The sequence below is a fragment of the Oncorhynchus nerka genome, unplaced genomic scaffold, assembly GCF_034236695.1.
Source record: "Oncorhynchus nerka isolate Pitt River unplaced genomic scaffold, Oner_Uvic_2.0 unplaced_scaffold_33___fragment_2___debris, whole genome shotgun sequence".
Taxonomy (NCBI): Eukaryota; Metazoa; Chordata; class Actinopteri; order Salmoniformes; family Salmonidae; genus Oncorhynchus; species Oncorhynchus nerka.
Genome location: NW_027039958.1, coordinates 38305 through 65451, shown reverse-complemented (window position 1 = coordinate 65451; position 27147 = coordinate 38305). Strand labels below are relative to the sequence as shown.

At 44.6% G+C, this 27147-nt stretch overlaps 2 protein-coding genes across 2 annotated transcripts; both read right to left on the bottom strand.

Moving 5' to 3' along the window:
- Positions 1-4696: 4696 nt before the first annotated feature.
- LOC115123564 (ferritin, middle subunit-like) lies at positions 4697-8072 on the bottom strand. Its single transcript, XM_065015588.1, has 4 exons — positions 7774-8072; positions 7259-7405; positions 6902-7027; positions 4697-5085 (listed from the first exon to the last, which is right to left on the bottom strand). Exons 1-4 carry the CDS (start codon positions 7873-7875, stop codon positions 4930-4932), a joined length of 531 nt encoding a protein of 176 aa, XP_064871660.1. The 5' UTR covers positions 7876-8072; the 3' UTR covers positions 4697-4929.
- A 4262-nt stretch (positions 8073-12334) lies between these two features.
- On the bottom strand, positions 12335-14493 carry LOC115123569 (ferritin, middle subunit-like). The gene is made up of 4 exons (XM_065015586.1): positions 14392-14493; positions 13902-14048; positions 13547-13672; positions 12335-13082 (listed from the first exon to the last, which is right to left on the bottom strand). The coding sequence occupies exons 1-4, from the start codon at positions 14491-14493 to the stop codon at positions 12927-12929; spliced, it is 531 nt and encodes a 176-aa protein (XP_064871658.1). The 3' UTR covers positions 12335-12926.
- Between the last annotated feature and the right edge of the window lie 12654 nt (positions 14494-27147).

Here is a 27147-nt window from a genome sequence, read left to right as displayed (position 1 = left end):
AATAGGTTCCAACACAAAGCCCTTTTGTTGTTAGTAAAGTCTAATTAAATGAAGACGGTTTAAACGAATTATTCATATTCCAATTTGCCAATGTTCTGCACTATCAGCTGTCCATTTCCAATTGATTGTGCCGTGACTGCTGCTTCAAGTTTCAGCACCACAATGTAAGTAACTAAAATCTGGCATATTGTGATGTCAATAACATGGATAAATACATCATGGGAAAGAAACATATTATTTTTCTTAAAATCAATTATAGTAGTAGCAATCTATCAAAGTTGACCTCCGGTCCTCAAATGCTCTCCTTCTCAAACTGAACAGAACATAGGCTATAGGCTAGTCTACGCGCAAGATATTGCATTTTTGGACAAGGCCTTAATCAAAAATTAATTTCTGAGGAATTCTTTGACTCTCCTCCTGAACTGCCACTGTAGGCCTACACAGCACAGCATTGGTTAGGCAGCAAAAAAGAAGGTTTTGATCAGCAAGGGCAGAGCAGGCCTCAGGGTTGGAATATCCGTTGCAGTGTATAATGCAGTCTAGTTTTATTTACGCTATCCCAGCAGCTATCTTAGAAATATAACTTTGCTCTGTGCTTCTCTGAGGATGCACTTCGTAGCCTGCAGCCTATAGGCTATGGATCATTTGATTGAGACCACGCTAAATAACCTATAGGCACACTTCATATTTCACGCCCAACAGAGAATTTCAAATTACATGACCCTCCCCTGCACTAGATTTAAAAAATAGTAAACCCTCCTCTTGACTGAAATTGAAAAAGCATGACCCTCCCCTTTTTTCCTCCAGGTACCCACCCTATACATTTTTATCCATCTCTTAGCATTACAAATTAATCGTACTAACGAAGAATGTTCTTAAGTTAAAGTTATAAACAGAAGTGATAGTAATACTATAAATGATTAACTGTTACAGAACTCTTCTGAAGGGTGACACAGCGTTTTTAGTCTGTACTCTTTCCCCCTCCCCCTCTATTCCTATTTCTCTCCCTCCTTCCCACTCTTTCTCCTGTCATAACCTCCCGTTGGTTGTACTACAGTATGGACTGACTCAGGCTCTGCCCTGGCTGTATTTCTGCCTTGTCATTGTGACTCAGCATTCTGGAGACCCAAACAGAGACGGAAGAAGACGCAAGATGTTCACTCCCTCAATGGTTCTGTTTCAATGGATGTCAAGGACTATGCAGACCGCTATCGCATTGGTGTCTATGGAGTACCCCACTATCACCGTGACAATGGTGGAAGGAGACTAGGTCTCATGACTATTGAAACAGACTTGAGCGGTGATGAGGGCGAAAACGTCCTGAGACTAGGACAAAAAGGGAAGAAGGAGAGAACAGTAGTAACATACTATGTAACGTACTAAGGCATTTTAAACAAATAGCTGTAAAATGGTTGTTTCTGATGAATGTTGGAGGGAAAATACACCAAAAACTTTCCTGATCATTTGGCCAATATATCGCAATCACAACTCAAGTAACAATATTTTTCAATATTACTTTAAACTGTAGGTCTAACTAACAGTTTAGAAAATCACCACCAAACCCCTTGGTTTTTCACACTCAATAGTTTCCTGTGTGTATCAAGTATGATCCACCTCAAATAGGGACATACAGCCAATTTAACACAACTGTGGGAAGCATTGTAGTCAACATGAACCAGCATCCCTGTAGAACGCTAACGACACCCTATAGATCGAGTCCTTGTCCCAACGAATTGAGGTTGTTCTGAGGGAATAAGGCGGAGTTTGCAACTCAATATTAGGAAGTTGTTCTTAATGTTTTATACACTCAATGTATATATACAGTGCTGTACAAAAGTATTTCCCCCAGCTGATGTTCTCTATTTTTGCATATTTTTGAAACTGAATGTTATCAGATCTTCACCCAAAACCTAAGTTTATATATAGTTTATATAGTAAATATAAGATAAAGGGAATATGAGTTTACAAATAACAAAAAAAATGATACTTATTTTATTTATACACTCAATAACTGGTATTGCCACCTTAAGCTGCAATTACTAAAAACAAATGCCAAATACCATATCGGTCCAAATTATCAGGCAGGTGTTTTATTTAGCAATAAGCATGACAACCTATATTATGGGTTTGCATGGGGTTGTCCATCTACATTTACCCCAGTGTGCTAATCATTAGCTAGATCAGTGGTTCTCTATCCTGGTCCTGGGGACCCAAAGGGGTACACATTTTAGTTTTTTCCCCAAGCACTACACAGCTGATTCAAATCATCAAAGCCTTTTGATGTGTTGATCATTTGAATCAGCTGTGTAGTGCTAGGGCAAAAACAAAAATGTGCACTTGTTTCGGTCCTCAGGACCAGGTTTGAGACCCAGTGAGCTAGATCATAAACTCAAAACATTATCTTGTTGCTAGCAACATAGACTATTGCTGACTTGACTGTCCCAAACTTTCCACTGGTACTCAGCCAAGGATGTATATACACTGAATAATCTGTTACAACGGACTCCTGTTACTGCTTACCATGCTATGTTGTTGCCTTTGGTCTCTTTTTATGTAGTGTTGTCTCTCTTGTCGTGAAAGGCCTTTTGCCTTTTGTTAGCGCGTCATTGTAAATAAGAATTTGTTCTTAACCGACTTAGTTAGCCTAGTTAAATAAATAAAGATTACAAATAAATAAAGCACTTCTCTGCAACTTTTGACATTATTGATCATAATCTGCTGCTGGAAAAAGCGTAAGTGTTATGGCTTTACATCCCCTGCTATATTGTGGATCTAGAGTTACCTGTTTAACAGAACACAGAGGGTGTTCTTTAATGGAATCCTCTCCAACATAATCTAGGAAGAGTCAGGCATTCCCCAGAGCAGCTGTCTAGGCCCCTTACTTTTGAAATCTTTACTCATGACTTTCACTGGTGCTGAGTGAAGCCTGTGTGTCTGTGACTCAACTCAACACTACACACATCAGCTACCAGAGCAGGTGAAATCACTGCAACACTTAAGAGCTGCAATAATTTTCAGAATGGGTGGCAAGAAATAAGTTAGTCCTAAATACATGAATTTAAAAAACTAAAGGCATTGTATTTGGGACATAAAATAAAAACACTAAACCCTGAACCTCAAAAAAATATTGTAATGGATAATGTGGAAATGTAACAAGTTGAGAATAAACTTCTGAAATGGTAAAAACATATTGATACAACACTAGCTAAGATGGGGATAGATCTGTCCATAATAAAGCACTGCTCTGCCTTCTTAACAATGCTATCAACAAGGTAGGTTCTACAGGCCCTTGTTTGTCGCACCTGGACTACTGTCCAGTCGTGTGGTCAGGTGCCACAAAAAAGGACTTAGGAAAATTACAATTAGCCCAGAAATGGGCAGCACGGTTCACCCTTAAATGTACACAGAGAGCTAACAATATTATGCATGTCAATCTCTCATGGCTCAAAGTAGAGGAGAGATTTACTTCATCACTACTTGTATTTGTGAGAAGTATTGACATGTTGAATTCACCGAGCTGTCAGTTTAAACTACTAGCACACAACGCAGAAACCAATGCATACCCCACAAGACATGCCACCAGGTCTCTTCACAGTCCCCACATCCAGAACAGACTATGGGAGGTGCACAGTACCACATAGAGCCATGACATGTCTACTATTCCACATCAAGTAGCTCATGCAAGCAGTAAAATAAGACTTTAAAAATAGATAAAATACAACTTATGGGACAGCAGGGACTGAGAAGAGACACATCGGCACAGACACTATAACATATGCAATATAGACACAATGGATTTTGTGTGGTAGAGGCCTGAAATCTGTTTTGTAATGTATCGAACTGCCTTTATTTTGCTGGACCCCATTTAGAGTAAATGCTGCCTTGAAAACAGCTAAATGGGATCCATAACTAATACCAATGTTGGTCAATTAAGGAATATGCTATTTAATCAGATGCCATCTAGTGGCTTTTTTGGGAGTGTCAGGTTATCACAAATCTCTGGCCCTCGGTGTGGCCTTGGCACAGGTAAAATAGATTTTGAAATAGAATGACTTAGCTGCAAAACATTACCCTAAATATCAGCCAACTCCGTTAACACCATCACCATATTTTATTTAAATGTACTCAACTATTTTACCATGTCAATACTTCTTGGTTGTAAATGTTGGTGGCAGTTGTGAAAAGAGAATAGTTGCAGTTTTCAAAAATGCCATTGTTGATTTGACACGGTTCTCATTAGGCCATTTCCCCCTTTAACCAAATGGTCTACCCACTAGAAAGTCAGTGTGCATTACCAACTGATATTAACAAAATTAGTGAAGATTGCGTGTGTCAGTAAGAGTTGAACGTTATCATTAGAGAATTACACCATAACAGCTGGCTAACGGATTTACCCAGCAGGACGCAAGGGTTTGATTGACCTGTTTGCCATTTTATAAACTTGGGATATGCAGAGTGAAGGTCTACAGCAACTGTAGTTACTCATTTCACTCCTATGGACCTAGAGTTAACAGTTGGCTCCATCTTTGACATGGCACTACTACAAGATGCATGCTTTATGCTTTATTAAACTTCTATTGTTATGACCCTCAGCCACTAGTAGGTCTACAATTGTCAGTATTTATCACTGGTATGAAGATGCTCAGTGAGACAGAGCAAAGAACCTGAATAGACTGACACATCATTACTACAGGTCAACACTTAGAAATCATCAACAAAAACATTTGTGATCTTTTTAATTGTTTTACAAGATGCCTTGCCTCCAAAATACAATAGTGTTGTCAACAGAAACACCTCAATGTTACAGCTGTGTTGCAATGAACCAGTTTAACACTCCCCTCCCTATAAATGTAAAGCCAGTAGGATCTATCAGACAAGCCAGGAGTCCTGGTCTAAGGCTGGAGAACGTAGCCTGGGGATGGAAGTGGTTTAGCTCTGGCCTCCCAGGGTGTGCTTGTCAAACAGGTACTCTGCCATCTTGTTTTTGACAGCATCCATCTTGGTGAGGTTGGTGATGTGGTCTCCCAGCTTCTTAATGGCCTCCACCTGCTCATTCAGGTAATGGGTCTCCAGGAAGTCACACAGCTAAAGAGGGAAAACACAGGTCAGACAAGATAATGACTACAGACCATTGTAGATACTGTAACACACAAGAGCCTGGTGGTAATGGCATAAGTGCAGATATAACTAAGCAAGTCAGTTAAAAACAAATTTACAAGAACATCCTAACGTGGAACAGTGGGTTAACTACCTTGTTCAGGGGCAGAACAGATTTTTAGCTTGTCAGCTAGAGGATTCAATCCAGCAACCTTTTGAAATCAAATCAAATTTTATTTGTCACATACACATGGTTAGCAGATGTTAATGCGAGTGTAGCGAAATGCTTGTGCTTCTAGTTCCGACAATGCAGTGATAACCAACAAGTAATCTAACTAACAATTCCAAAACTACTGTCTTATACACAGTGTAAGGGGATAAGGAATATGTACATAAGGATATATGAATGAGTGATGGTACAGAGCAGCATACAGTAGATGGTATCGAGTACAGTATATACATATGAGATGAGTATGTAGACAAAGTAAACAAAGTGGCATAGTTAAAGTGGCTAGTGACATAAGAATGCAGTCGATGATCTAGAGTACAGTATATACATATGCATATGAGATGAATAGTGTAGGGTAAGTAACATTATATAAGGTAGCATTGTTTAAAGTGGCTAGTGATATATTTACATCATTTCCCATCAATTCCCATTATTAAAGTGGCTGGAGTTGGGTCAGTGTCAATGACAGTGTGTTGGCAGCAGCCACTCAATGTTAGTGATTGCTGTTTAACAGTCTGATGGCCTTGAGATAGAAGCTGTTTTTCAGTCTCTCGGTCCCAGCTTTGATGCACCTGTACTGACCTCGCCTTCTGGATGATAGCGGGGTGAACAGGCAGTGGTTCGGGTGGTTGATGTCCTTGATGATCTTTATGGCCTTCCTGTAACAATCGGGTGGTGTAGGTGTCCTGGAGGGCAGGTAGTTTGCCCCCGGTGATGCGTTGTGCAGACCTCACTACCCTCTGGAGAGCCTTACGGTTGAGGGCGGAGCAGTTGCCGTACCAGGCGGTGATACAGCCCGCCAGGATGCTCTCGATTGTGCATCTGTAGAAGTTTGTGAGTGCTTTTGGTGACAAGCCGAATTTCTTCAGCCTCCTGAGGTTGAAGAGGCGCTGCTGCGCCTTCTTCACGACGCTGTCAGTGTGAGTGGACCAATTCAGTTTGTCTGTGATGTGTATGCCGAGGAACTTAAAACTTGCTACCCTCTCCACTACTGATCCATCGATGTGGATAGGGGGGTGTTCCCTCTGCTGTTTCCTGAAGTCCACAATCATCTCCTTAGTTTTGTTGACGTTGAGTGTGAGGTTATTTTCCTGACACCACACTCCGAGGGCCCTCACCTCCTCCCTGTAGGCCGTCTCGTCGTTGTTGGTAATCAAGCCTACCACTGTTGTGTCGTCCGCAAACTTGATGATTGAGTTGGAGGCGTGCATGGCCACGCAGTCGTGGGTGAACAGGGAGTACAGGAGAGGGCTCAGAACGCACCCTTGTGGGGCCCCCGTGTTGAGGATCAGCGGGGAGGAGATGTTGTTGCCTACCCTCACCACCTGTGGGCGGCCCGTCAGGAAGTCCAGTACCCAGTTGCACAGGGCGGGGTCGAGACCCTGGAGCAACGCTCTAACCGCTAGGCAACCTGCCACCCCTTATGCATTAGCTGCATTGTGTGCATAGTATGCATCTGGACTATCGTGTACTTGCAAAGCAGCAGGTCACACAATCCTGTGTCATCAGTTATCATCTCCTGGGACAGTACCTGTATTCTATGTGATACATACATGTGGTTTCACCATAACTTACATGGGGGTCAACCTTGTCAGAGGCAATCTTGTGCAGGTCCAGCAGGGCCTGGTTCACATTCTTCTCCAGCTGCAGAGCACACTGCATGGCCTCCAGCCCATTGCCCCACTCATCACGTTCTGGCTTCTACACAGGACAGAGTGAACACAGGAGGGTTAGGAACTACTAGCAGACGTTAAGGTCAGGATAAAGTGAACAGAGTTACACACCTCACAGTTTCAGTTCAGTGGTTAGAGGCAGTATGTTTAGGACTACAGGTTCTCTAGAGCAACTTAACGCTGGAGACACTTTCCTCCATGGAGTAAAAACATTTACCATCTACGATCTAAAATGTGTTTCCTATGCTCAAAGGCTCACCTTGATGTCCTGGAGTAAAATGCGTCCACCTCTCTTGTTCTGGAAGGAGAGTAGCTTCTCGGCTTGCTCCCGCTCCTCGTCGCTGTTCTCCTTGAAGAAATGCGCGAAGCCAGGCAGAGCCACATCGTCACGGGAGAAATAGAAAGCCTGGGTGGATAATTGTGGTTAGAAGAAAAAAAATGCCTAACATGACTCAGCATTCTGTTCATGTTGTGGCAACTAAGCTTGATGATATAGGCATGAATCAGTCTAGTCTAGTCTACTTGGTAACCTGACAATTACCTGTCAAGTAGTTGTTACGCGCTCTGTCCAAGGTAGGATAGATTCTCGGCTTCATTTGAATGTTATACCTACCTGGAGGCAATTAATAGCCGAGCCAAGTATAACTCAAATGTGTACTTAACGGAGTTGAGTTTCTTGGCTACAGAAAAGTCATGTGAAAAGTGGAATTTAGGCGCAGGCATAATAATATAACAGGTAGATCAACAATACGGTCATCTTGGTAGACTCCTTACCATTGAAGTGTAGGTGTAGGAGGCAAACATCTCCAAGTTGATCATCCGGTTGATAGCAGCTTCGCAATCGTGGTGATAGTTCTGGCGGATCTGAGACTCCATTTTGGCAGATTATCTTTAATATCTAAATGAACGGTACAAAAAAAGGTTTATTCGACGATCTTGCTATTATAGTTCAAGTAAGTGTTATGTTATCAATCCGGAATGTTCTATAATGCGGGACGAAAGCAGAGGAGTTCCGTTCAATCACTGTTGAAGCAAGAACTTCTTCATGCGTCTTCTCAGACTTGTGAACTGGAAGGATCCTTGTTCGCTCTATTTATTGTTCCAACCCGAATGCTTCAGTGAAATCCACCCTCACAAAGCGTAGCCAATCACCTTTAGAATTTCAACAGGAATTTAGCGGATAATTTGATGACGACCCCACTCCTCAGGAGTGAATGTAACATTGTGTGTTCTCATGAATTCTTGCTATTCATATCGTTGGCCATCATTATTCAATAATTGTTTAATCCAAATAATGTTGTTGTCAAACCAGAAAAAATAAAGACTTGTTTTTGTGTTTTATGTCTTTCTTATTCCAGAGTGTATACTTATGCTCTTATGTCAGAAGATTTTGGAGTGAGTTAGAAGATTTTATCTTAAAGAGAAGACTATTCATGTTAATCTGAGAGACTCTGTTATTACGTTTTATTTTGATCCAAATGATATGGACCCTGATTTAACTTTCATTGTTCATTTGTTTATCTTTCATGGAAGATTCTTTATCCATACAATGAAGTGGGCAAAGAACAAACCCATCGTCACATTATTTAAGACAGAATTTAAATATTATTTTGAAAAGATCAGTAAATGTAAAAACAAAAAAGCAATATAAGAGACTCATATCTCCCTCACTATCTTTAAACACCAACTGTCAGAGCAGGTCACAGATCATTGAACCTGTACATAGCCCATTTGTAAGTAGCCCATCCAACTACCTCATCCCCATATTGTTACGTATTTTTTTGCTCCTTTGCACCCCAGTATCTCTACTTCCACATTCTTCTTCTGCACATCTATCACTCCAGTGTTTTATTGCTAAATTGTAATCACTTCGCCACTACGGCCAATGTATTGCCCTACCTCCCTAATCTTACCTCATTTGCACACACTGTATATATATATATATTCTATTGCGTTATTGACTGTATGTTTGTTTATTCCATGTGTAACTCTGTGTTATTGTTTGTGTCGCACTGCTTTGCTTTATCTTGGCCAGGTCACAATTGTAAATGAGAACTTGTTCTCAACTGGCCTACCTGGTTAAATAAAGGTGAAGTAAAAACATTAAATAAAAAGTGTTTAACTAATTGAAAAGGAATCTTGATATGTAATGCCCCTGCCTGTTAGGTTTATGTACTCTTCTTTGCATATTTTTTTGTATCGTTGTGCTCATAATAATTAATAAATAATATATATATATATATATATATATATATATATATATATATATAAATGACTATCCCACTCATACACTGAAGCAAAGATAATGTATTATATTGACAAGAGAGCTGAGTGACCACAATGGAAATGCATGTGCTCAATGATTGAAGACAGGAACAGGTGGGGACCATTCTAGCTAATGAGAGGGCAGGTATGTGTGAACAACACGCACAACTAAAAGTTTCCGAAATGCCACGTGCATCCACATATATCAGTACATTTGTAAAAGCTTAAACATTACAAAACGTATATTCAATCAAAATCCTCAAGTAATTAGAAAATAAAACGGGATTATCTCACGCGGAAAGATTTTGGGCAAAGTAAAAGATCTCGCCTTGACGGCTTCATCTCGGTCTGTTATTTTTTATTTAAAAAAAACATTGTTTATTAAAAAGTAAAATTCTATTGGTAACACCTAAAGCCATAGTATCATGAAAAAGCAATATGCTACAGTGCAGGTCTAAATACAGCGGTTATTGTTGAAAAAGGTCTGTGTTTGCTGTATCCTTAGAAGAAAATTGGAAGATTTTGAACATTCATTCTAATATTAGGCTAATTTAGAAATAGTCTACATCTACGTTTGATTTAGGATATTAAAGGAATTGAACTTTGAGACGCAGTTCTGTAAACTTCTGTTTCATTCTCTAAGAGTACATGTTTCAATAGCATATGTAGCATTTTCCAGAATGCAGTCAAAACAAAAACTGTAGGGTTTATCACACATTTTTTTAACATCAATTACATTTTCAGTATGAGGTATGGGAATAAAGTAGTGGACAGAGAAAGAAAGGATGGCTTTTGTAGAAATGGTATTTGATGATACACCTTTCGGTTTCAAATAACATATTGTACTTCACAAACGGTACGTCAAAGTTGATTACATTAGAAATAACTACACAAAATCAGTAGCTACATACGTCTAACCACACATATGTTATTAAGCTAAAACTGTGAAGTAGAAAACTTTTTACAGCTAATGAAAATAAATCAAGTAATAAATTAATAAATAAGTACCATCCTAACAACTTCAGTTCACATGACCTGATCTTCCACAACTGTTGACAGGGTGCTTTCAGGGTGCTGGTTATTGCTCAATACAGCCATGTAGTTGAAACGTTATTGGTATTCATTAGAACTAGAGCTGTGTTCGAATACTCATACTAACCGCACTAACCATACTATTTGTGATGTAAGTGGAGTATGTAGTATGGTTATTGGTCATAGTATGGATATAGTTAGTATGCCAGAAGTTCCCGGATGTCATACAAAATTTGCCAAAATACGTAGTATACAAGCAGTGGACATTATTTCCGTGCTGTCAGGGCCCATAATGCAATTCTTCAGAAAACGACCATGGCCTCACAACGTTTTCAGATTTTAAAAAAATGGCAGAAAAACATCTGTTTTTGAGTGCACTTGAAAAGTGCAGCATGCAATACAAATTGCGGTAACTCCGTTGACCATTTAGCCAAGTTTTTTCTAAGCTAGCCAATGTTAGTTTGACTAGCCTAGCCTGCTACTGTAACTGTCAATTTGCCTGCTCATGAGGCTAGTGTTTCATTAGCTATCTGTCAGGGACATTTTTTGTTGTTGTCATGTTTTGACCTGATTATATGTCTCATTTCAAGTTACAAGCTGCTGGCTTAAAGAAACATTCAATCATATACTTTGCGTAGAAAGCCAAGCAAAAGCATTTAGATAGAAAGATGTGTGTGTCAAGTATGCTAGAATGTACGTTTAAAAACTAAGTTGCATATGCAAATTAGCCAACACAGCATATCCTACACATATACTGTAGCATACCTTGCAATACAATGTTCTCTAAAAAACAACTGGGGAAAATGTATACAATTTGGTCTGCAATAAGAGAACCAGAGTTTGATTTCTAATTCAGATGAGTTCTCAAGTGTCAGCAGATTCCCAATACCACGATGGGCAGGCATGCGTAATGTTGGAGGCGTTGGAGAATGATAAAAAATCTGCAGGATTATAGAAAAAGCGGTTGAGTTTCAAATACTTAATGTTTGTGAACTTGAATATATTTACTGTAGGTGGTTGAAATGATTAGCCTAAATATCCTGCTGATCTTCTAAAAGTTGAAGCTGCCAAATTGTTGCCAATCCATTATTCTACTACTAATTATGACTCAGTTTCAGGCATGTTTTCCATAATGCACATTCATTCGAACAAAGAACAATCAACTTTTTTCTACAAATATTTGCATTAATATGAACAAAATGTGACGTTTATATTTTGACAGACCAAAGTATCAGCTATTAACACCATGTAAAGGAACAACCAATGTTTTCATTCTGTCAGACACCATAAAAGGCATTTCATTTGTACAATTATTGTCCAACAAGTGTTTAAGGCCTTGATTGTTTAATGCTAACATTAGATTATTCATAAAAGTGTTATACAAATCTCCAAACATATCTTTGTTTTGTTTTATAGCTATATTAAATGCTCCAGGGCTAATTTTGTTACAATCTGGCATGGTTTTCTAGATTTTGAACATAAAATAACAATTATAAAGCTAACATTATCCATTAGGTCTAGCACAGCAAATACATTCATTGTTGAAGCATATGTTGCAGAACAGTGATTACATTATTTGTTCAGAATATTGACAACAATATTCTGCTTTTCCTTCATTCTGCAGCCCAATTCGGTAATTGGTATTTTATTAGGATCCCCATTAGCTGTTGCGATAGCAGATACTCATCAATACTTGGTTGTAAATGTTGGTGGCAGTTGCGAAAAGAATATAGCAATCATTGAAAATGCAATTGCTGAATAGGCTATTTTCCCCTTTAACCAGGTTGTCTATCCACTAGGAACTCATGTACCATACGGACACGTTTACAATGTCGATCAATATTTTTTCCAGTTAAAGTTTAAGTTGAGCTTGCCTGTCAATTACCAAAATGACAGCCTTCAGTGAATTACCAGTAGCTCTGCGACCATATGACAACTCCAATAAGCCCCTTGTGAATGAGAGGCTTGACTCATTACTATTTGGCGCATACAGTTCATAATTTGCTGTAGGGGAACAATTGGGCATTATCAACTGAAACAAAATGAGTACATATTTATTAGGTGTCAGTTAAAGCCGAGCTTCATCACAGCTGGTTAACAGGTTTGATTGACCTCTAGGCTGTCTAATAAACTTGTGATGCAGAGTAAAGGTCCACAACTGTAGTTACCCATTTCAATCCTATGGAGCTTGAGTTGACAGTTGGTCCCGTAATTGACATGGCACTATTACAAGATACAGTATATGACACCCTCTGTGGTCAGAGGTAACATCCTTTCTAAAACTCATGCTAAACTTCACCTATTGTTATGACCCTCAGCCACTAGTAGGTCTACAATTGTCACTGGTATGAAGATGCTCAGTAAGACAGAGCAAAGAACCTGAATAGACTGATACAACATCCATTACTACAGGTCAACACTTAGAAAACAGCAACAACCTTTAGTGATATTTTTTAAATTGTTTTACAAGAAGCCTTGCCTCAAATACAAGTAGTGTTGTCAACAGAAACATCTCAATACACCAGTTCCACACTCTCCCCTCCCTATAAATGCAAAGCCAGGAGGATCTATCAGAGTAGCCAGGAGTCCTGCTCTGAGGCTGGAGGCCATAGCCTGGGGATGAAAGTAGTTTAGCTCTGGCCTCCCAGGGTGTGCTTGTCAAACAGGAACTCTGCCATCTTGTTTTTGACAGCATCCATCTTGATGAGGTTGGTGATGTGGTCTCCCAGCTTCTTAATGGCCTCCACCTGCTCATTCAGGTAATGGGTCTCCAGGAAGTCACACAGCTACAGAGGGAAAACACAGGTCAGACAAGAGAATGACTACAGACCATTGTAGATACAGTAACACACAAGAGCCTGGTGGTAATGGACTCAGGGAAGATGAGATTCTGCAGTTTATTATTTAACAAGGCAAGTCAGTTAAGAAACACTCCTTATCTACATTGTTCCACATTAGGATGCCAGTGGGTTAACTGCCTTGTTCAGGGGCGGAACATATTTTTACCTTCTCAGCTCCGGGATTCAAACCAGCAACCTCTGTTACTGGCCCAAAGCTCTAACCACTAGACAACCTGCTGCACCTTTTGCATACTTATGCATTAACGGCATAGTGTGCATCTGTGGACTATTTTGTGCATGTTAAGCAGGTCACAATCATGTCATTAATTAGCAGAGATACAACCTGATCATCTCCTGGGACAAAACCTGTATTCTATGTGATACACACATGTGGTTCCACCATAACTTACATGGGGGTCAACCTTGTCAGAGGCAATCTTGTGCAGGTCCAGCAGGGCCTGGTTCACATTCTTCTCCAGCTGCAGAGCACACTGCATTGCCTCCAGCCCATTGCCCCACTCATCACGTTCTGGCTTCTACACAGGACAGAGTGAACAAAGAAATGTTAATGACTACTAGCAGATGTTAAGGTTAGGATAAAGTTTAGTTACACCCCTTACACTTTCAGTTCAGTGGTTAGAGGCAGTATGTTCAGCATTCCAGGTTCTCTAGATCAACTTACTCCATGGAGGAGAGTGTGTACAAGTGGTAAAGACATTTATCGGTCTACAATCTAAATGTGTTTTTCGACGCTCAGGCGCTCACCTTGATGTCCTGGAGTAAAATGCGTCCACCTCGCTTGTTCTGGAAGGAGAGTAGCTTGTCGGCGTGCTCCCGCTCCTCGTCGCTGTTCTCCTTGAAGAAATGCGTGAAACCAGGCAGAGCCACATCGTCACGGGAGAAATAGAAACCCTGGGTGGATAAACATAAAACTGAGGTTAGAAAAATATAAAAAGAACATGCCAAACGTGACTGGGCGTTGTGTTCGTTGTGGCAACTAAACTTTATGACAAAGGCATGAATCAGTCTAGTCTGTAGTCTACTTGGTAATCTGCAGATTAACCTGTCAAGGAGTTGTTACGCGCTCTGTCCAAGATAGGATAGATTCCCGGCTTCATTTGAAAAAAACAAATATGCACTTCACGGAATTTCTTGGCTATTAATTATCTAGACCAACAGAATAAAAAGGTGAGAGGCATTTAGGCCCAGGAATAATACAGGTAAAACAAAACGGTCACCTTGGTAGACTCCTTACCATTGAAGTGTAGGTGTAGGAGGCAAACATCTCCAAGTTGATCATCCGGTTGATAGCAGCTTCGCAATCGTGGTGATAGTTCTGGCGGATCTGAGACTCCATTTTGGCAGATTTTCTTTAATATCCAAATGAACGGTACAAAAATAGAGTTTCTTCGACTATTTTGCTATTACAGTTCAAGTAAGTACTATGTCAACAACCAGGAATGTTCTATGATGCGGGACGAAGGCAGATGAGTTCCGTTCAATCACTGTTGAAGCAAGAACTTCTTCATGCGTCTTCTCAGACTTGTGAACTGGAAGGAGCCTTGTTCGCTCTATTTATTATTCCAAACGGAATGCGTCAGTGGAATCCACCCTCACAGAGCGTAGCCATCAACTTTAGAATTTCAACAGGAACTAGGCGGGTCATTTAAAGACGAGCCCACTCATACACATCCCCTAAAGCAAAGATTATTATCCACCATAATTGAGAATTTCAATAAGCATTTTTCTACGGCTGGCCATGCTTTCCACCTGGCAACTCCTACCCCGGTCAACAGCACTGCACCCCCAACAGCAACTCGCCCAAGCCTTCCCCATTTCTCCTTCTCCCAAATCCATTCAGCTGAAGTTCTGAAAGAGCTGAAAAATCTGGACCCCTACAAATCAGCCGGGCTAGACAATCTGGACCCTTTCTTTCTAAAATTATCTGCCGAAATTGTTGCCACCCCTATTACTAGCCTGTTCAACCTCTCTTTCGTGTCATCTGAGATTCCCAAAGATTGGAAAGCAGCTGCGTTCATCCCCCTCTTCAAAGGGGGGGACACTATTGACCCAAACTGCTACAGACCTATATCTATCCTACCATGCCTTTCTAAGGTCTTCGAAAGCCAAGTCAACAAACAGATTATTTCTCTCACCATACCTTCTCTGCTATGCAATCTGGTTTCAGAGCTGGTCATGGGTGCACCTCAGCCACGCTCAAGGTCCTAAACGATATCTTAACCGCCATCGATAAGAAACATTACTGTGCAGCCGTATTCATTGATCTGGCCAAGGCTTTCGACTCTGTCAACCACCGCATCCTCATCGGCAGACTCGACAGCCTTGGTTTCTCAAATGATTGCCTCGCCTGGTTCACCAACTACTTCTCTGATAGAGTTCAGTGTGTCAAATCGGAGGGTCTGCTGTCCGGACCTCTGGCAGTCTCTATGGGGGTGCCACAGGGTTCAATTCTTGGACCGACTCTCTTCTCTGTATACATCAATGAGGTCGCTCTTGCTGCTGGTGAGTCTCTGATCCACCTCTACGCAGACGACACCATTCTGTATACTTCCGGCCCTTCTTTGGACACTGTGTTAACAACCCTCCAGGCAAGCTTCAATGCCATACAACTCTCCTTCCGTGGCCTCCAATTGCTCTTAAATACAAGTAAAACTAAATGCATGCTCTTCAACCGATCGCTACCTGCACCTACCCGCCTGTCCAACATCACTACTCTGGACGGCTCTGACTTAGAATACGTGGACAACTACAAATACTTAGGTGTCTGGTTAGACTGTAAACTCTCCTTCCAGACCCATATCAAACATCTCCAATCCAAAGTTAAATCTAGAATTGGCTTCCTATTTCGCAACAAAGCATCCTTCACTCATGCTGCCAAACATACCCTTGTAAAATTGACCATCCTACCAATCCTCGACTTTGGCGATGTCATTTACAAAATAGCCTCCAATACCCTACTCAACAAATTGGATGCAGTCTATCACAGTGCAATCCGTTTTGTCACCAAAGCACCATATACTACCCACCATTGCGACCTGTACGCTCTCGTTGGCTGGCCCTCGCTTCATACTCGTCGCCAAACCCACTGGCTCCATGTCATCTACAAGACCCTGCTAGGTAAAGTCCCCCCTTATCTCAGCTCGCTGGTCACCATAGCATCTCCCACCTGTAGCACACGCTCCAGCAGGTATATCTCTCTAGTCACCCCCAAAACCAATTCTTTCTTTGGCCGCCTCTCCTTCCAGTTCTCTGCTGCCAATGACTGGAACGAACTACAAAAATCTCTTAAATTGGAAACACTTATCTCCCTCACTAGCTTTAAGCACCAACTGTCAGAGCATCTTACAGATTACTGCACCTGTACATAGCCCACCTATAATTTAGCCCAAACAACTACCTCTTTCCCAACTGTATTTAATTTATTTATTTATTTTGCTCCTTTGCACCCCATTATTTTTATTTCTACTTTGCACATTCTTCCATTGCAAAACTACCATTCCAGTGTTTTACTTGCTATATTGTATTTACTTTGCCACCATGGCCTTTTTTGCCTTTACCTCCCTTCTCACCTAATTTGCTCACATTGTATATAGACTTGTTTTTTTACTGTATTTTTGACTGTATGTTTGTTTATTCCATGTGTAACTCTGTGTCGTTGTATGTGTCGAACTGCTTTGCTTTATCTTGGCCAGGTCGCAATTGTAAATGAGAACTTGTTCTCAACTTGCTTACCTGGTTAAATAAAGGTGAAATAAAAAAATAAAAAAAATAATAATAAAAAAAGATTACTTTTTATATTGACAAGAGAGCCGGGTTGGAGCGAGCGGTCGCATCTGCACTCGGTCCGCAGGTAGTATTACATTTCATTACATTTCATTATAGTACAACGGTTTGATTTGTCTAATCTTAGCAATTTCTTCTTAGCTAGCTACATAGCCGTCTTTGTATCATAGATAATTGCGTAATTATCGTATTTCGTCGTCCTAACGCAGTCTACACTGCCCTGCAGCTAGCCAGCTAGCTAACGTCCACCGTTAGCTAGTCCACCGTCTACCGATTAGCAGCACAACTATTACACTCAACTGAACGACTTGATTAGTGTAGTGTTAGCTAGCTACATAGTTGTCTTTGCTGTCTTCGTATCCAAGATAATTGTGTAGTTTAGAGTGTGTAGTTTTATGTCGTACTTAACGTAGGAGACTCTGCTAGCTAGCCAACAGCTAGCCAACGTCTACCGAACAGAACTTCTGCACTCAACAATCCGGTCACATTTCGCTTCGCTCCACAGGTAGTATCACATTTTTCATTTCATTTCATTACAGTACAACGGCTTGATTTGTTTGATCGTAGCTAGCTACATAGCTAGCTACATAGCCGTCTTTGTATCAAAGATAATTGTGTAGTCTAGAGCGATTTCCTAGGTTAGCTAGCCAGCTATTGTCGTTCTTTTAACGCAACGTAACGTAATCAACACTGCTAGCTAGCCAGCTAGCCCCGAATAGCAGCACAGTAGAAACTATTACACTCAACGGAACGACTTGATTAGTGTAGAACGACTTGATTAGTGTAACAATGCAGCCAATGCCAGCTAGCCTACATAGTCAACAACGCAGCCTCTGCCAGCTAGCCTACTTCAGCAGTACTGTATCATTTTAATCATTTTAGTCAATAAGATTCTTGCTACGTAAGCTTAACTTTCTGAACACTCGAGACGTGTAGTCCACTTGTCATTCCAATCTCCTTTTCATTAGCGTAGCCTCTTGTGTAGCCTGTCAACTATGTGTCTGTCTATCCCTGTTCTCTCCTCTCTGCACAGACCATACAAACGCTCCACACCGCGTGGCCACGGCCACCCTAATCTGGTGGTCCCAGCGCGCACGACCCACGTGGAGTTCCAGGTCTCCGGTAGCCTCTGGAACTGCCGATCTGCGGCCAACAAGGCAGAGTTCATCTCAGCCTATGCCTCCCTCCAGTCCCTCGACTTCTTGGCACTGACGGAAACATGGATCACCACAGACAACACTGCTACTCCTACTGCTCTCTTTCGTCTGCCCACGTGTTCTTGCACACCCCGAGCTTCTGGTCAGCGGGGTGGTGGCACCGGGATCCTCATCTCTCCCAAGTGGTCATTCTCTCTTTCTCCCCTTACCCATCTGTCTATCGCCTCCTTTGAAATCCATGCTGTCACAGTTACCAGCCCTTTCAAGCTTAACATCCTTATCATTTATCGCCCTCCAGGTTCCCTCGGAGAGTTCATCAATGAGCTTGATGCCTTGATAAGCTCCTTTCCTGAGGATGGCTCACCTCTCACAGTTCTGGGCGACTTTAACCTCCCCACGTCTACCTTTGACTCATTCCTCTCTGCCTCCTTCTTTCCACTCCTCTCCTCTTTTGACCTCACCCTCTCACCTTCCCCCCTACTCACAAGGCAGGAAATACGCTCGACCTCATCTTTACTAGATGCTGTTCTTCCACTAACCTCGTTGCAACTCCCCTCCAAGTCTCCGACCACTACCTTGTATCCTTTTCCCTCTCGCTCTCATCCAACACTTCCCACACTGCCCCTACTCGGATGGTATCGCGCCGTCCCAACCTTCGCTCTCTCTCCCCCGCTACTCTCTCCTCTTCCATCCTATCATCTCTTCCCTCTGCTCAAACCTTCTCCAACCTATCTCCTGATTCTGCCTCATCAACCCTCCTCTCCTCCCTTTCTGCATCCTTTGACTCTCTATGTCCCCTATCCTCCAGGCCGGCTCGGTCCTCCCCTCCCGCTCCGTGGCTCGACGACTCATTGCGAGCTCACAGAACAGGGCTCCGGGCAGCCGAGCGGAAATGGAGGAAAACTCGCCTCCTGCGGACCTGACATCCTTTCACTCCCTCCTCTCTACATTTTCCTCTTCTCTCTCTGCTGCTAAAGCCACTTTCTACCACTCTAAATTCCAAGCATCTGCCTCTAACCCTAGGAAGCTCTTTGCAACCTTCTCCTCCCTCCTGAATCCTCCTCCCCCTCCCCCTCCTCCCTCTCTGCAGATGACTTCGTCAACCATTTTGAAAAGAAGGTCGACGACATCCGATCCTCGTTTGCTAAGTCAAACGACACCGCTGGTTCTGCTCACACTGCCCTACCCTGTGCTCTGACCTCTTTCTCCCCTCTCTCTCCAGATGAAATCTCGCGTCTTGTGACGGCCGGCCGCCCAACAACCTGCCCGCTTGACCCTATCCCCTCCTCTCTTCTCCAGACCATTTCCGGAGACCTTCTCCCTTACCTCACCTCGCTCATCAACTCATCCCTGACCGCTGGCTACGTCCCTTCCGTCTTCAAGAGAGCGAGAGTTGCACCCCTTCTGAAAAAACCTACACTCGATTCCTCCGATGTCAACAACTACAGACCAGTATCCCTTCTTTCTTTTCTCTCCAAAACTCTTGAACGTGCCGTCCTTGGCCAGCTCTCCCGCTATCTCTCTCAGAATGACCTTCTTGATCCAAATCAGTCAGGTTTCAAGACTAGTCATTCAACTGAGACTGCTCTTCTCTGTATCACGGAGGCGCTCCGCACTGCTAAAGCTAACTCTCTCTCCTCTGCTCTCATCCTTCTAGACCTATCGGCTGCCTTCGATACTGTGAACCATCAGATCCTCCTCTCCACCCTCTCCGAGTTGGGCATCTCCGGCGCGGCCCACGCTTGGATTGCGTCCTACCTGACAGATCGCTCCTACCAGGTGGCGTGGCGAGAATCCGTCTCCACACCACGTGCTCTCACCACTGGTGTCCCCCAGGGCTCTGTTCTAGGCCCTCTCCTATTCTCGCTATACACCAAGTCACTTGGCTCTGTCATAACCTCACATGGTCTCTCCTATCATTGCTATGCAGACGACACACAATTAATCTTCTCCTTTCCCCCTTCTGATGACCAGGTGGCGAATCGCATCTCTGCATGTCTGGCAGACATATCAGTGTGGATGACGGATCACCACCTCAAGCTGAACCTCGGCAAGACGGAGCTGCTCTTCCTCCCGGGGAAGGACTGCCCGTTCCATGATCTCGCCATCACGGGTTATGTGCGGGTTGGAGCGAGCGGTCGCATCTGCACTCGGTCCGCAGGTAGTATTACATTTCATTACATTTCATTACATTTCATTATAGTACAACGGTTTGATTTGTCTAATCTTAGCAATTTCTTCTTAGCTAGCTACACAGCCGTCTTTGTATCATAGATAATTGCGTAATTATCGTATTTCGTCGTCCTAACGCAGTCTACACTGCCCTGCAGCTAGCCAGCTAGCTAACGTCCACCGTTAGCTAGTCCACCGTCTACCGATTAGCAGCACAACTATTACACTCAACTGAACGACTTGATTAGTGTAGTGTTAGCTAGCTACATAGTTGTCTTTGCTGTCTTCGTACCCAAGATAATTGTGTAGTTTAGAGTGTGTAGTTTTATGTCGTCCTTAACATAGGAGACTCTGCTAGCTAGCCAACAGCTAGCCAACGTCTACCGAACAGAACTTCTGCACTCAACAATCCGTCGCATTTCGCTTCGCTCCACAGGTAGTATCACATTTTTCATTTCATTTCATTACAGTACAACGGCTTGATTTGTTTGATCGTAGCTAGCTACATAGCTAGCTACATAGCCGTCTTTTGTATCAAAGATAATTGTGTAGTCTAGAGCGATTTCCTAGGTTAGTTAGCCAGCTATTGTCGTTCTTTAACGCAACGTAACGTAATCAACACTGCTAGCTAGCCAGCTAGCCCCGAATAGCAGCACAGTAGAAACTATTACACTCAACGAACGACTTGATTAGTGTAGTGTCAACAACTCAGCCAATGCCAACTAGCCTACTTAGTCAACAACGCAGCCTCTGCCAGCTAGCCTACTTCAGCAGTACTGTATCATTTTAATCATTTTAGTCAATAAGATTCTTGCTACGTAAGCTTAACTCTCTGAACACTCGTGACGTGTAGTCCACTTGTCATTCCAATCTCCTTTGCATTAGCGTAGCCTCTTGTGTAGCCTGTCAACTATGTGTCTGTCTATCCCTGTTCTCTCCTCTCTGCACAGACCATACAAACGCTCCACACCGCGTGGCCGCGTCCACCCTAATCTGGTGGTCCCAGCGCGCACGACCCACGTGGAGTTCCAGGTCTCCGGTAGCCTCTGGAACTGCCGATCTGCGGCCAACAAGGCAGAGTTCATCTCCGCCTATGTCTCCCTCCAGTCCCTCGACTTCTTGGCACTGACGGAAACATGGATCACCACAGACAACACTGCTACTCCTACTGCTCTCTCTTCGTCTGCCCACGTGTTCTCGCACACCCCGAGAGCTTCTGGTCAGCGGGGTGGTGGCACCGGGATCCTCATCTCTCCCAAGTGGTCATTCTCTCTTTCTCCCCTTACCCATCTGTCTATCGCCTCCTTTGAATTCCATGCTGTCACAGTTACCAGCCCTTTCAAGCTTAACATCCTTATCATTTATCGCCCTCCAGGTTCCCTCGGAGAGTTCATCAATGAGCTTGATGCCTTGATAAGCTCCTTTCCTGAGGACGGCTCACCTCTCACAGTTCTGGGCGACTTTAACCTCCCCACGCCTACCTTTGACTCATTCCTCTCTGCCTCCTTCTTTCCACTCCTCTCCTCTTTGACCTCACCCTCTCACCTTCCCCCTACTCACAAGGCAGGAAATACGCTCGACCTCATCTTTACTAGATGCTGTTCTTCCACTAACCTCGTTGCAACTCCTCCAAGTCTCCGACCACTACCTTGTATCCTTTTCCCTCTCGCTCTCATCCAACACTTCCCACACTGCCCCTACTCGGATGGTATCGCGCCGTCCCAACCTTCGCTCTCTCTCCCCGCTACTCTCTCCTCTTCCATCCTATCATCTCTTCCCTCTGCTCAAACCTTCTCCAACCTATCTCCTGATTCTGCCTCCTCAACCCTCCTCTCCTCCCTTTCTGCATCCTTTGACTCTCTATGTCCCCTATCCTCCAGGCCGGCTCGGTCCTCCCCTCCCGCTCCGTGGCTCGACGACTCATTGCGAGCTCACAGAACAGGGCTCCGGGCAGCCGAGCGGAAATGGAGGAAAACTCGCCTCCCTGCGGACCTGACATCCTTTCACTCCCTCCTCTCTACATTTTCCTCTTCTCTCTCTGCTGCTAAAGCCACTTTCTACCACTCTAAATTCCAAGCATCTGCCTCTAACCCTAGGAAGCTCTTTGCAACCTTCTCCTCCCTCCTGAATCCTCCTCCCCCCCCCCCTCCTCCCTCTCTGCAGATGACTTCGTCAACCATTTTGAAAAGAAGGTCGACGACATCCGATCCTCGTTTGCTAAGTCAAACGACACCGCTGGTTCTGCTCACACTGCCCTACCCTGTGCTCTGACCTCTTTCTCCCCTCTCTCTCCAGATGAAATCTCGCGTCTTGTGACGGCCGGCCGCCCAACAACCTGCCCGCTTGACCCTATCCCCTCCTCTCTTCTCCAGACCATTTCCGGAGACCTCCTCCCTTACCTCACCTCGCTCATCAACTCATCCCTGACCGCTGGCTACGTCCCTTCCGTCTTCAAGAGAGCGAGAGTTGCACCCCTTCTGAAAAAACCTACACTCGATTCCTCCGATGTCAACAACTACAGACCAGTATCCCTTCTTTCTTTTCTCTCCAAAACTCTTGAACGTGCCGTCCTTGGCCAGCTCTCCCGCTATCTCTCTCAGAATGACCTTCTTGATCCAAATCAGTCAGGTTTCAAGACTAGTCATTCAACTGAGACTGCTCTTCTCTGTATCACGGAGGCGCTCCGCACTGCTAAAGCTAACTCTCTCTCCTCTGCTCTCATCCTTCTAGACCTATCGGCTGCCTTCGATACTGTGAACCATCAGATCCTCCTCTCCACCCTCTCCGAGTTGGGCATCTCCGGCGCGGCCCACGCTTGGATTGCGTCCTACCTGACAGATCGCTCCTACCAGGTGGCGTGGCGAGAATCCGTCTCCACACCACGTGCTCTCACCACTGGTGTCCCCCAGGGCTCTGTTCTAGGCCCTCTCCTATTCTCGCTATACACCAAGTCACTTGGCTCTGTCATAACCTCACATGGTCTCTCCTATCATTGCTATGCAGACGACACACAATTAATCTTCTCCTTTCCCCCTTCTGATGACCAGGTGGCGAATCGCATCTCTGCATGTCTGGCAGACATATCCGTGTGGATGACGGATCACCACCTCAAGCTGAACCTCGGCAAGACGGAGCTGCTCTTCCTCCCGGGAAGGACTGCCCGTTCCATGATCTCGCCATCACGGGTTATAAGAACCTGCGGATCCTGTTGGAGCATGCTCTAGCATCCAGAGGCCTCACACAGGAAGCGGCGCAGGTCCTAATCCAGGCATCTGGATTTCCCGTCTGGACTTCCTCACACAGGAGTTGGGTCTAATCCAGGCACTTGTCATCCATCTGCAGGTAGTATTACATTTCATTACATTTCATTACATTTCATTATAGTACAACGGTTTGATTTGTCTAATCTTAGCAATTTCTTCTTAGCTAGCTACACAGCCGTCTTTGTATCATAGATAATTGCGTAATTATCGTATTTCGTCGTCCTAACGCAGTCTACACTGCCCTGCAGCTAGCCAGCTAGCTAACGTCCACCGTTAGCTAGTCCACCGTCTACCGATTAGCAGCACAACTATTACACTCAACTGAACGACTTGATTAGTGTAGTGTTAGCTAGCTACATAGTTGTCTTTGCTGTCTTCGTACCCAAGATAATTGTGTAGTTTAGAGTGTGTAGTTTTATGTCGTCCTTAACATAGGAGACTCTGCTAGCTAGCCAACAGCTAGCCAACGTCTACCGAACAGAACTTCTGCACTCAACAATCCGGTCGCATTTCGCTTCGCTCCACAGGTAGTATCACATTTTTCATTTCATTTCATTACAGTACAACGGCTTGATTTGTTTGATCGTAGCTAGCTACATAGCTAGCTACATAGCCGTCTTTGTATCAAAGATAATTGTGTAGTCTAGAGCGATTTCCTAGGTTAGTTAGCCAGCTATTGTCGTTCTTTTAACGCATACGTAACGTAATCAACACTGCTAGCTAGCCAGCTGGCCCCGAATAGCAGCACAGTAGAAACTATTACACTCAACGAACGACTTGATTAGTGTAGTGTCAACAACGCAGCCAATGCCAACTAGCCTACTTAGTCAACAACGCAGCCTCTGCCAGCTAGCCTACTTCAGCAGTACTGTATCATTTTAATCATTTTAGTCAATAAGATTCTTGCTACGTAAGCTTAACTCTCTGAACACTCGTGACGTGTAGTCCACTTGTCATTCCAATCTCCTTTGCATTAGCGTAGCCTCTTGTGTAGCCTGTCAACTATGTGTCTGTCTATCCCTGTTCTCTCCTCTCTGCACAGACCATACAAACGCTCCACACCGCGTGGCAGGCCACCTAATCTGGTGGTCCCAGCGCGCACGACCCACGTGGAGTTCAGGTCTCCGGTAGCCTCTGGAACTGCCGATCTGCGGCCAACAAGGCAGAGTTCATCTCCGCCTATGTCTCCCTCCAGTCCCTCGACTTCTTGGCACTGACGGAAACATGGATCACCACAGACAACACTGCTACTCCTACTGCTCTCTCTTCGTCTGCCCACGTGTTCTCGCACACCCGAGAGCTTCTGGTCAGCGGGGTGGTGGCACCGGGATCCTCATCTCTCCCAAGTGGTCATTCTCTCTTTCTCCCCTTACCCATCTGTCTATCGCCTCCTTTGAATTCCATGCTGTCACAGTTACCAGCCCTTTCAAGCTTAACATCCTTATCATTTATCGCCCTCCAGGTTCCCTCGGAGAGTTCATCAATGAGCTTGATGCCTTGATAAGCTCCTTTCCTGAGGACGGCTCACCTCTCACAGTTCTGGGCGACTTTAACCTCCCCACGCCTACCTTTGACTCATTCCTCTCTGCCTCCTTCTTTCCACTCCTCTCCTCTTTTGACCTCACCCTCTCACCCTCTCACCTTCCCCCCCTACTCACAAGGCAGGAAATACGCTCGACCTCATCTTTACTAGATGCTGTTCTTCCACTAACCTCGTTGCAACTCCCCTCCAAGTCTCCGACCACTACCTTGTATCCTTTTCCCTCTCGCTCTCATCCAACACTTCCCACACTGCCCCTACTCGGATGGTATCGCGCCGTCCCAACCTTCGCTCTCTCTCCCCCGCTACTCTCTCCTCTTCCATCCTATCATCTCTTCCCTCTGCTCAAACCTTCTCCAACCTATCTCCTGATTCTGCCTCCTCAACCCTCCTCTCCTCCCTTTCTGCATCCTTTGACTCTCTATGTCCCCTATCCTCCAGGCCGGCTCGGTCCTCCCCTCCCGCTCCGTGGCTCGACGACTCATTGCGAGCTCACAGAACAGGGCTCCGGGCAGCCGAGCGGAAATGGAGGAAAACTCGCCTCCCTGCGGACCTGACATCCTTTCACTCCCTCCTCTCTACATTTTCCTCCTCTCTCTCTGCTGCTAAAGCCACTTTCTACCACTCTAAATTCCAAGCATCTGCCTCTAACCCTAGGAAGCTCTTTGCAACCTTCTCCTCCCTCCTGAATCCTCCTCCCCCCCCCCTCCTCCCTCTCTGCAGATGACTTCGTCAACCATTTTGAAAAGAAGGTCGACGACATCCGATCCTCGTTTGCTAAGTCAAACGACACCGCTGGTTCTGCTCACACTGCCCTACCCTGTGCTCTGACCTCTTTCTCCCCTCTCTCTCCAGATGAAATCTCGCGTCTTGTGACGGGGCCGCCCCTACAACCTGCCCGCTTGACCCTATCCCCTCCTCTCTTCTCCAGACCATTTCCGGAGACCTCCTCCCTTACCTCACCTCGCTCATCAACTCATCCCTGACCGCTGGCTACGTCCCTTCCGTCTTCAAGAGAGCGAGAGTTGCACCCTTCTGAAAAAACCTACACTCGATCCCTCCGATGTCAACAACTACAGACCAGTATCCCTTCTTTCTTTTCTCTCCAAAACTCTTGAACGTGCCGTCCTTGGCCAGCTCTCCCGCTATCTCTCTCAGAATGACCTTCTTGATCCAAATCAGTCAGGTTTCAAGACTAGTCATTCAACTGAGACTGCTCTTCTCTGTATCACGGAGGCGCTCCCCGCACTGCTAAAGCTAACTCTCTCTCCTCTGCTCTCATCCTTCTAGACCTATCGGCTGCCTTCGATACTGTGAACCATCAGATCCTCCTCTCCACCCTCTCCGAGTTGGGCATCTCCGGCGCGGCCCACGCTTGATTGCGTCCTACCTGACAGGTCGCTCCTACCAGGTGGCGTGGCGAGAATCCGTCTCCACACCACGTGCTCTCACCACTGGTGTCCCCAGGGCTCTGTTCTAGGCCCTCTCCTATTCTCGCTATACACCAAGTCACTTGGCTCTGTCATAACCTCACATGGTCTCTCCTATCATTGCTATGCAGACGACACACAATTAATCTTCTCCTTTCCCCCTTCTGATGACCAGGTGGCGAATCGCATCTCTGCATGTCTGGCAGACATATCCGTGTGGATGACGGATCACCACCTCAAGCTGAACCTCGGCAAGACGGAGCTGCTCTTCCTCCCGGGAAGGACTGCCCGTTCCATGATTTCGCCATCACGGTTGACAACTCCATTGTGTCCTCCTCCCAGAGCGCTAAGAACCTTGGCGTGATCCTGGACAACACCCTGTCGTTCTCAACTAACATCAAGGCGGTGGCCCGTTCCTGTAGGTTCATGCTCTACAACATCCGCAGAGTACGACCCTGCCTCACACAGGAAGCGGCGCAGGTCCTAATCCAGGCACTTGTCATCTCCCGTCTGGATTACTGCAACTCGCTGTTGGCTGGGCTCCCTGCCTGTGCCATTAAAAACCTACAACTCATCCAGAACGCCGCAGCCCGTCTGGTGTTCAACCTTCCCAAGTTCTCTCACGTCACCCCGCTCCTCCGCTCC

Excerpts from the sequence above, each read along its gene's own strand:
- LOC115123564 (XM_065015588.1), bottom strand. The coding sequence starts at position 7,875 with ATGGAGTCTCAGATCCGCCAGAACTATCACCACGATTGCGAAGCTGCT. Across the intron at positions 7,406-7,773 it reads CCTACACCTACACTTCAATG|GCTTTCTATTTCTCCCGTGA; the intron begins GTAAGGAGTCTA and ends TTATCCACCCAG. Across the intron at positions 5,086-6,901 it reads CTGACAAGGTTGACCCCCAT|CTGTGTGACTTCCTGGAGAC; the intron begins GTAAGTTATGGT and ends TTCCCTCTTTAG.
- LOC115123569 (XM_065015586.1), bottom strand. The coding sequence starts at position 14,493 with ATGGAGTCTCAGATCCGCCAGAACTATCACCACGATTGCGAAGCTGCT. Across the intron at positions 14,049-14,391 it reads CCTACACCTACACTTCAATG|GGTTTCTATTTCTCCCGTGA; the intron begins GTAAGGAGTCTA and ends TTATCCACCCAG. Across the intron at positions 13,083-13,546 it reads CTGACAAGGTTGACCCCCAT|CTGTGTGACTTCCTGGAGAC; the intron begins GTAAGTTATGGT and ends TTCCCTCTGTAG.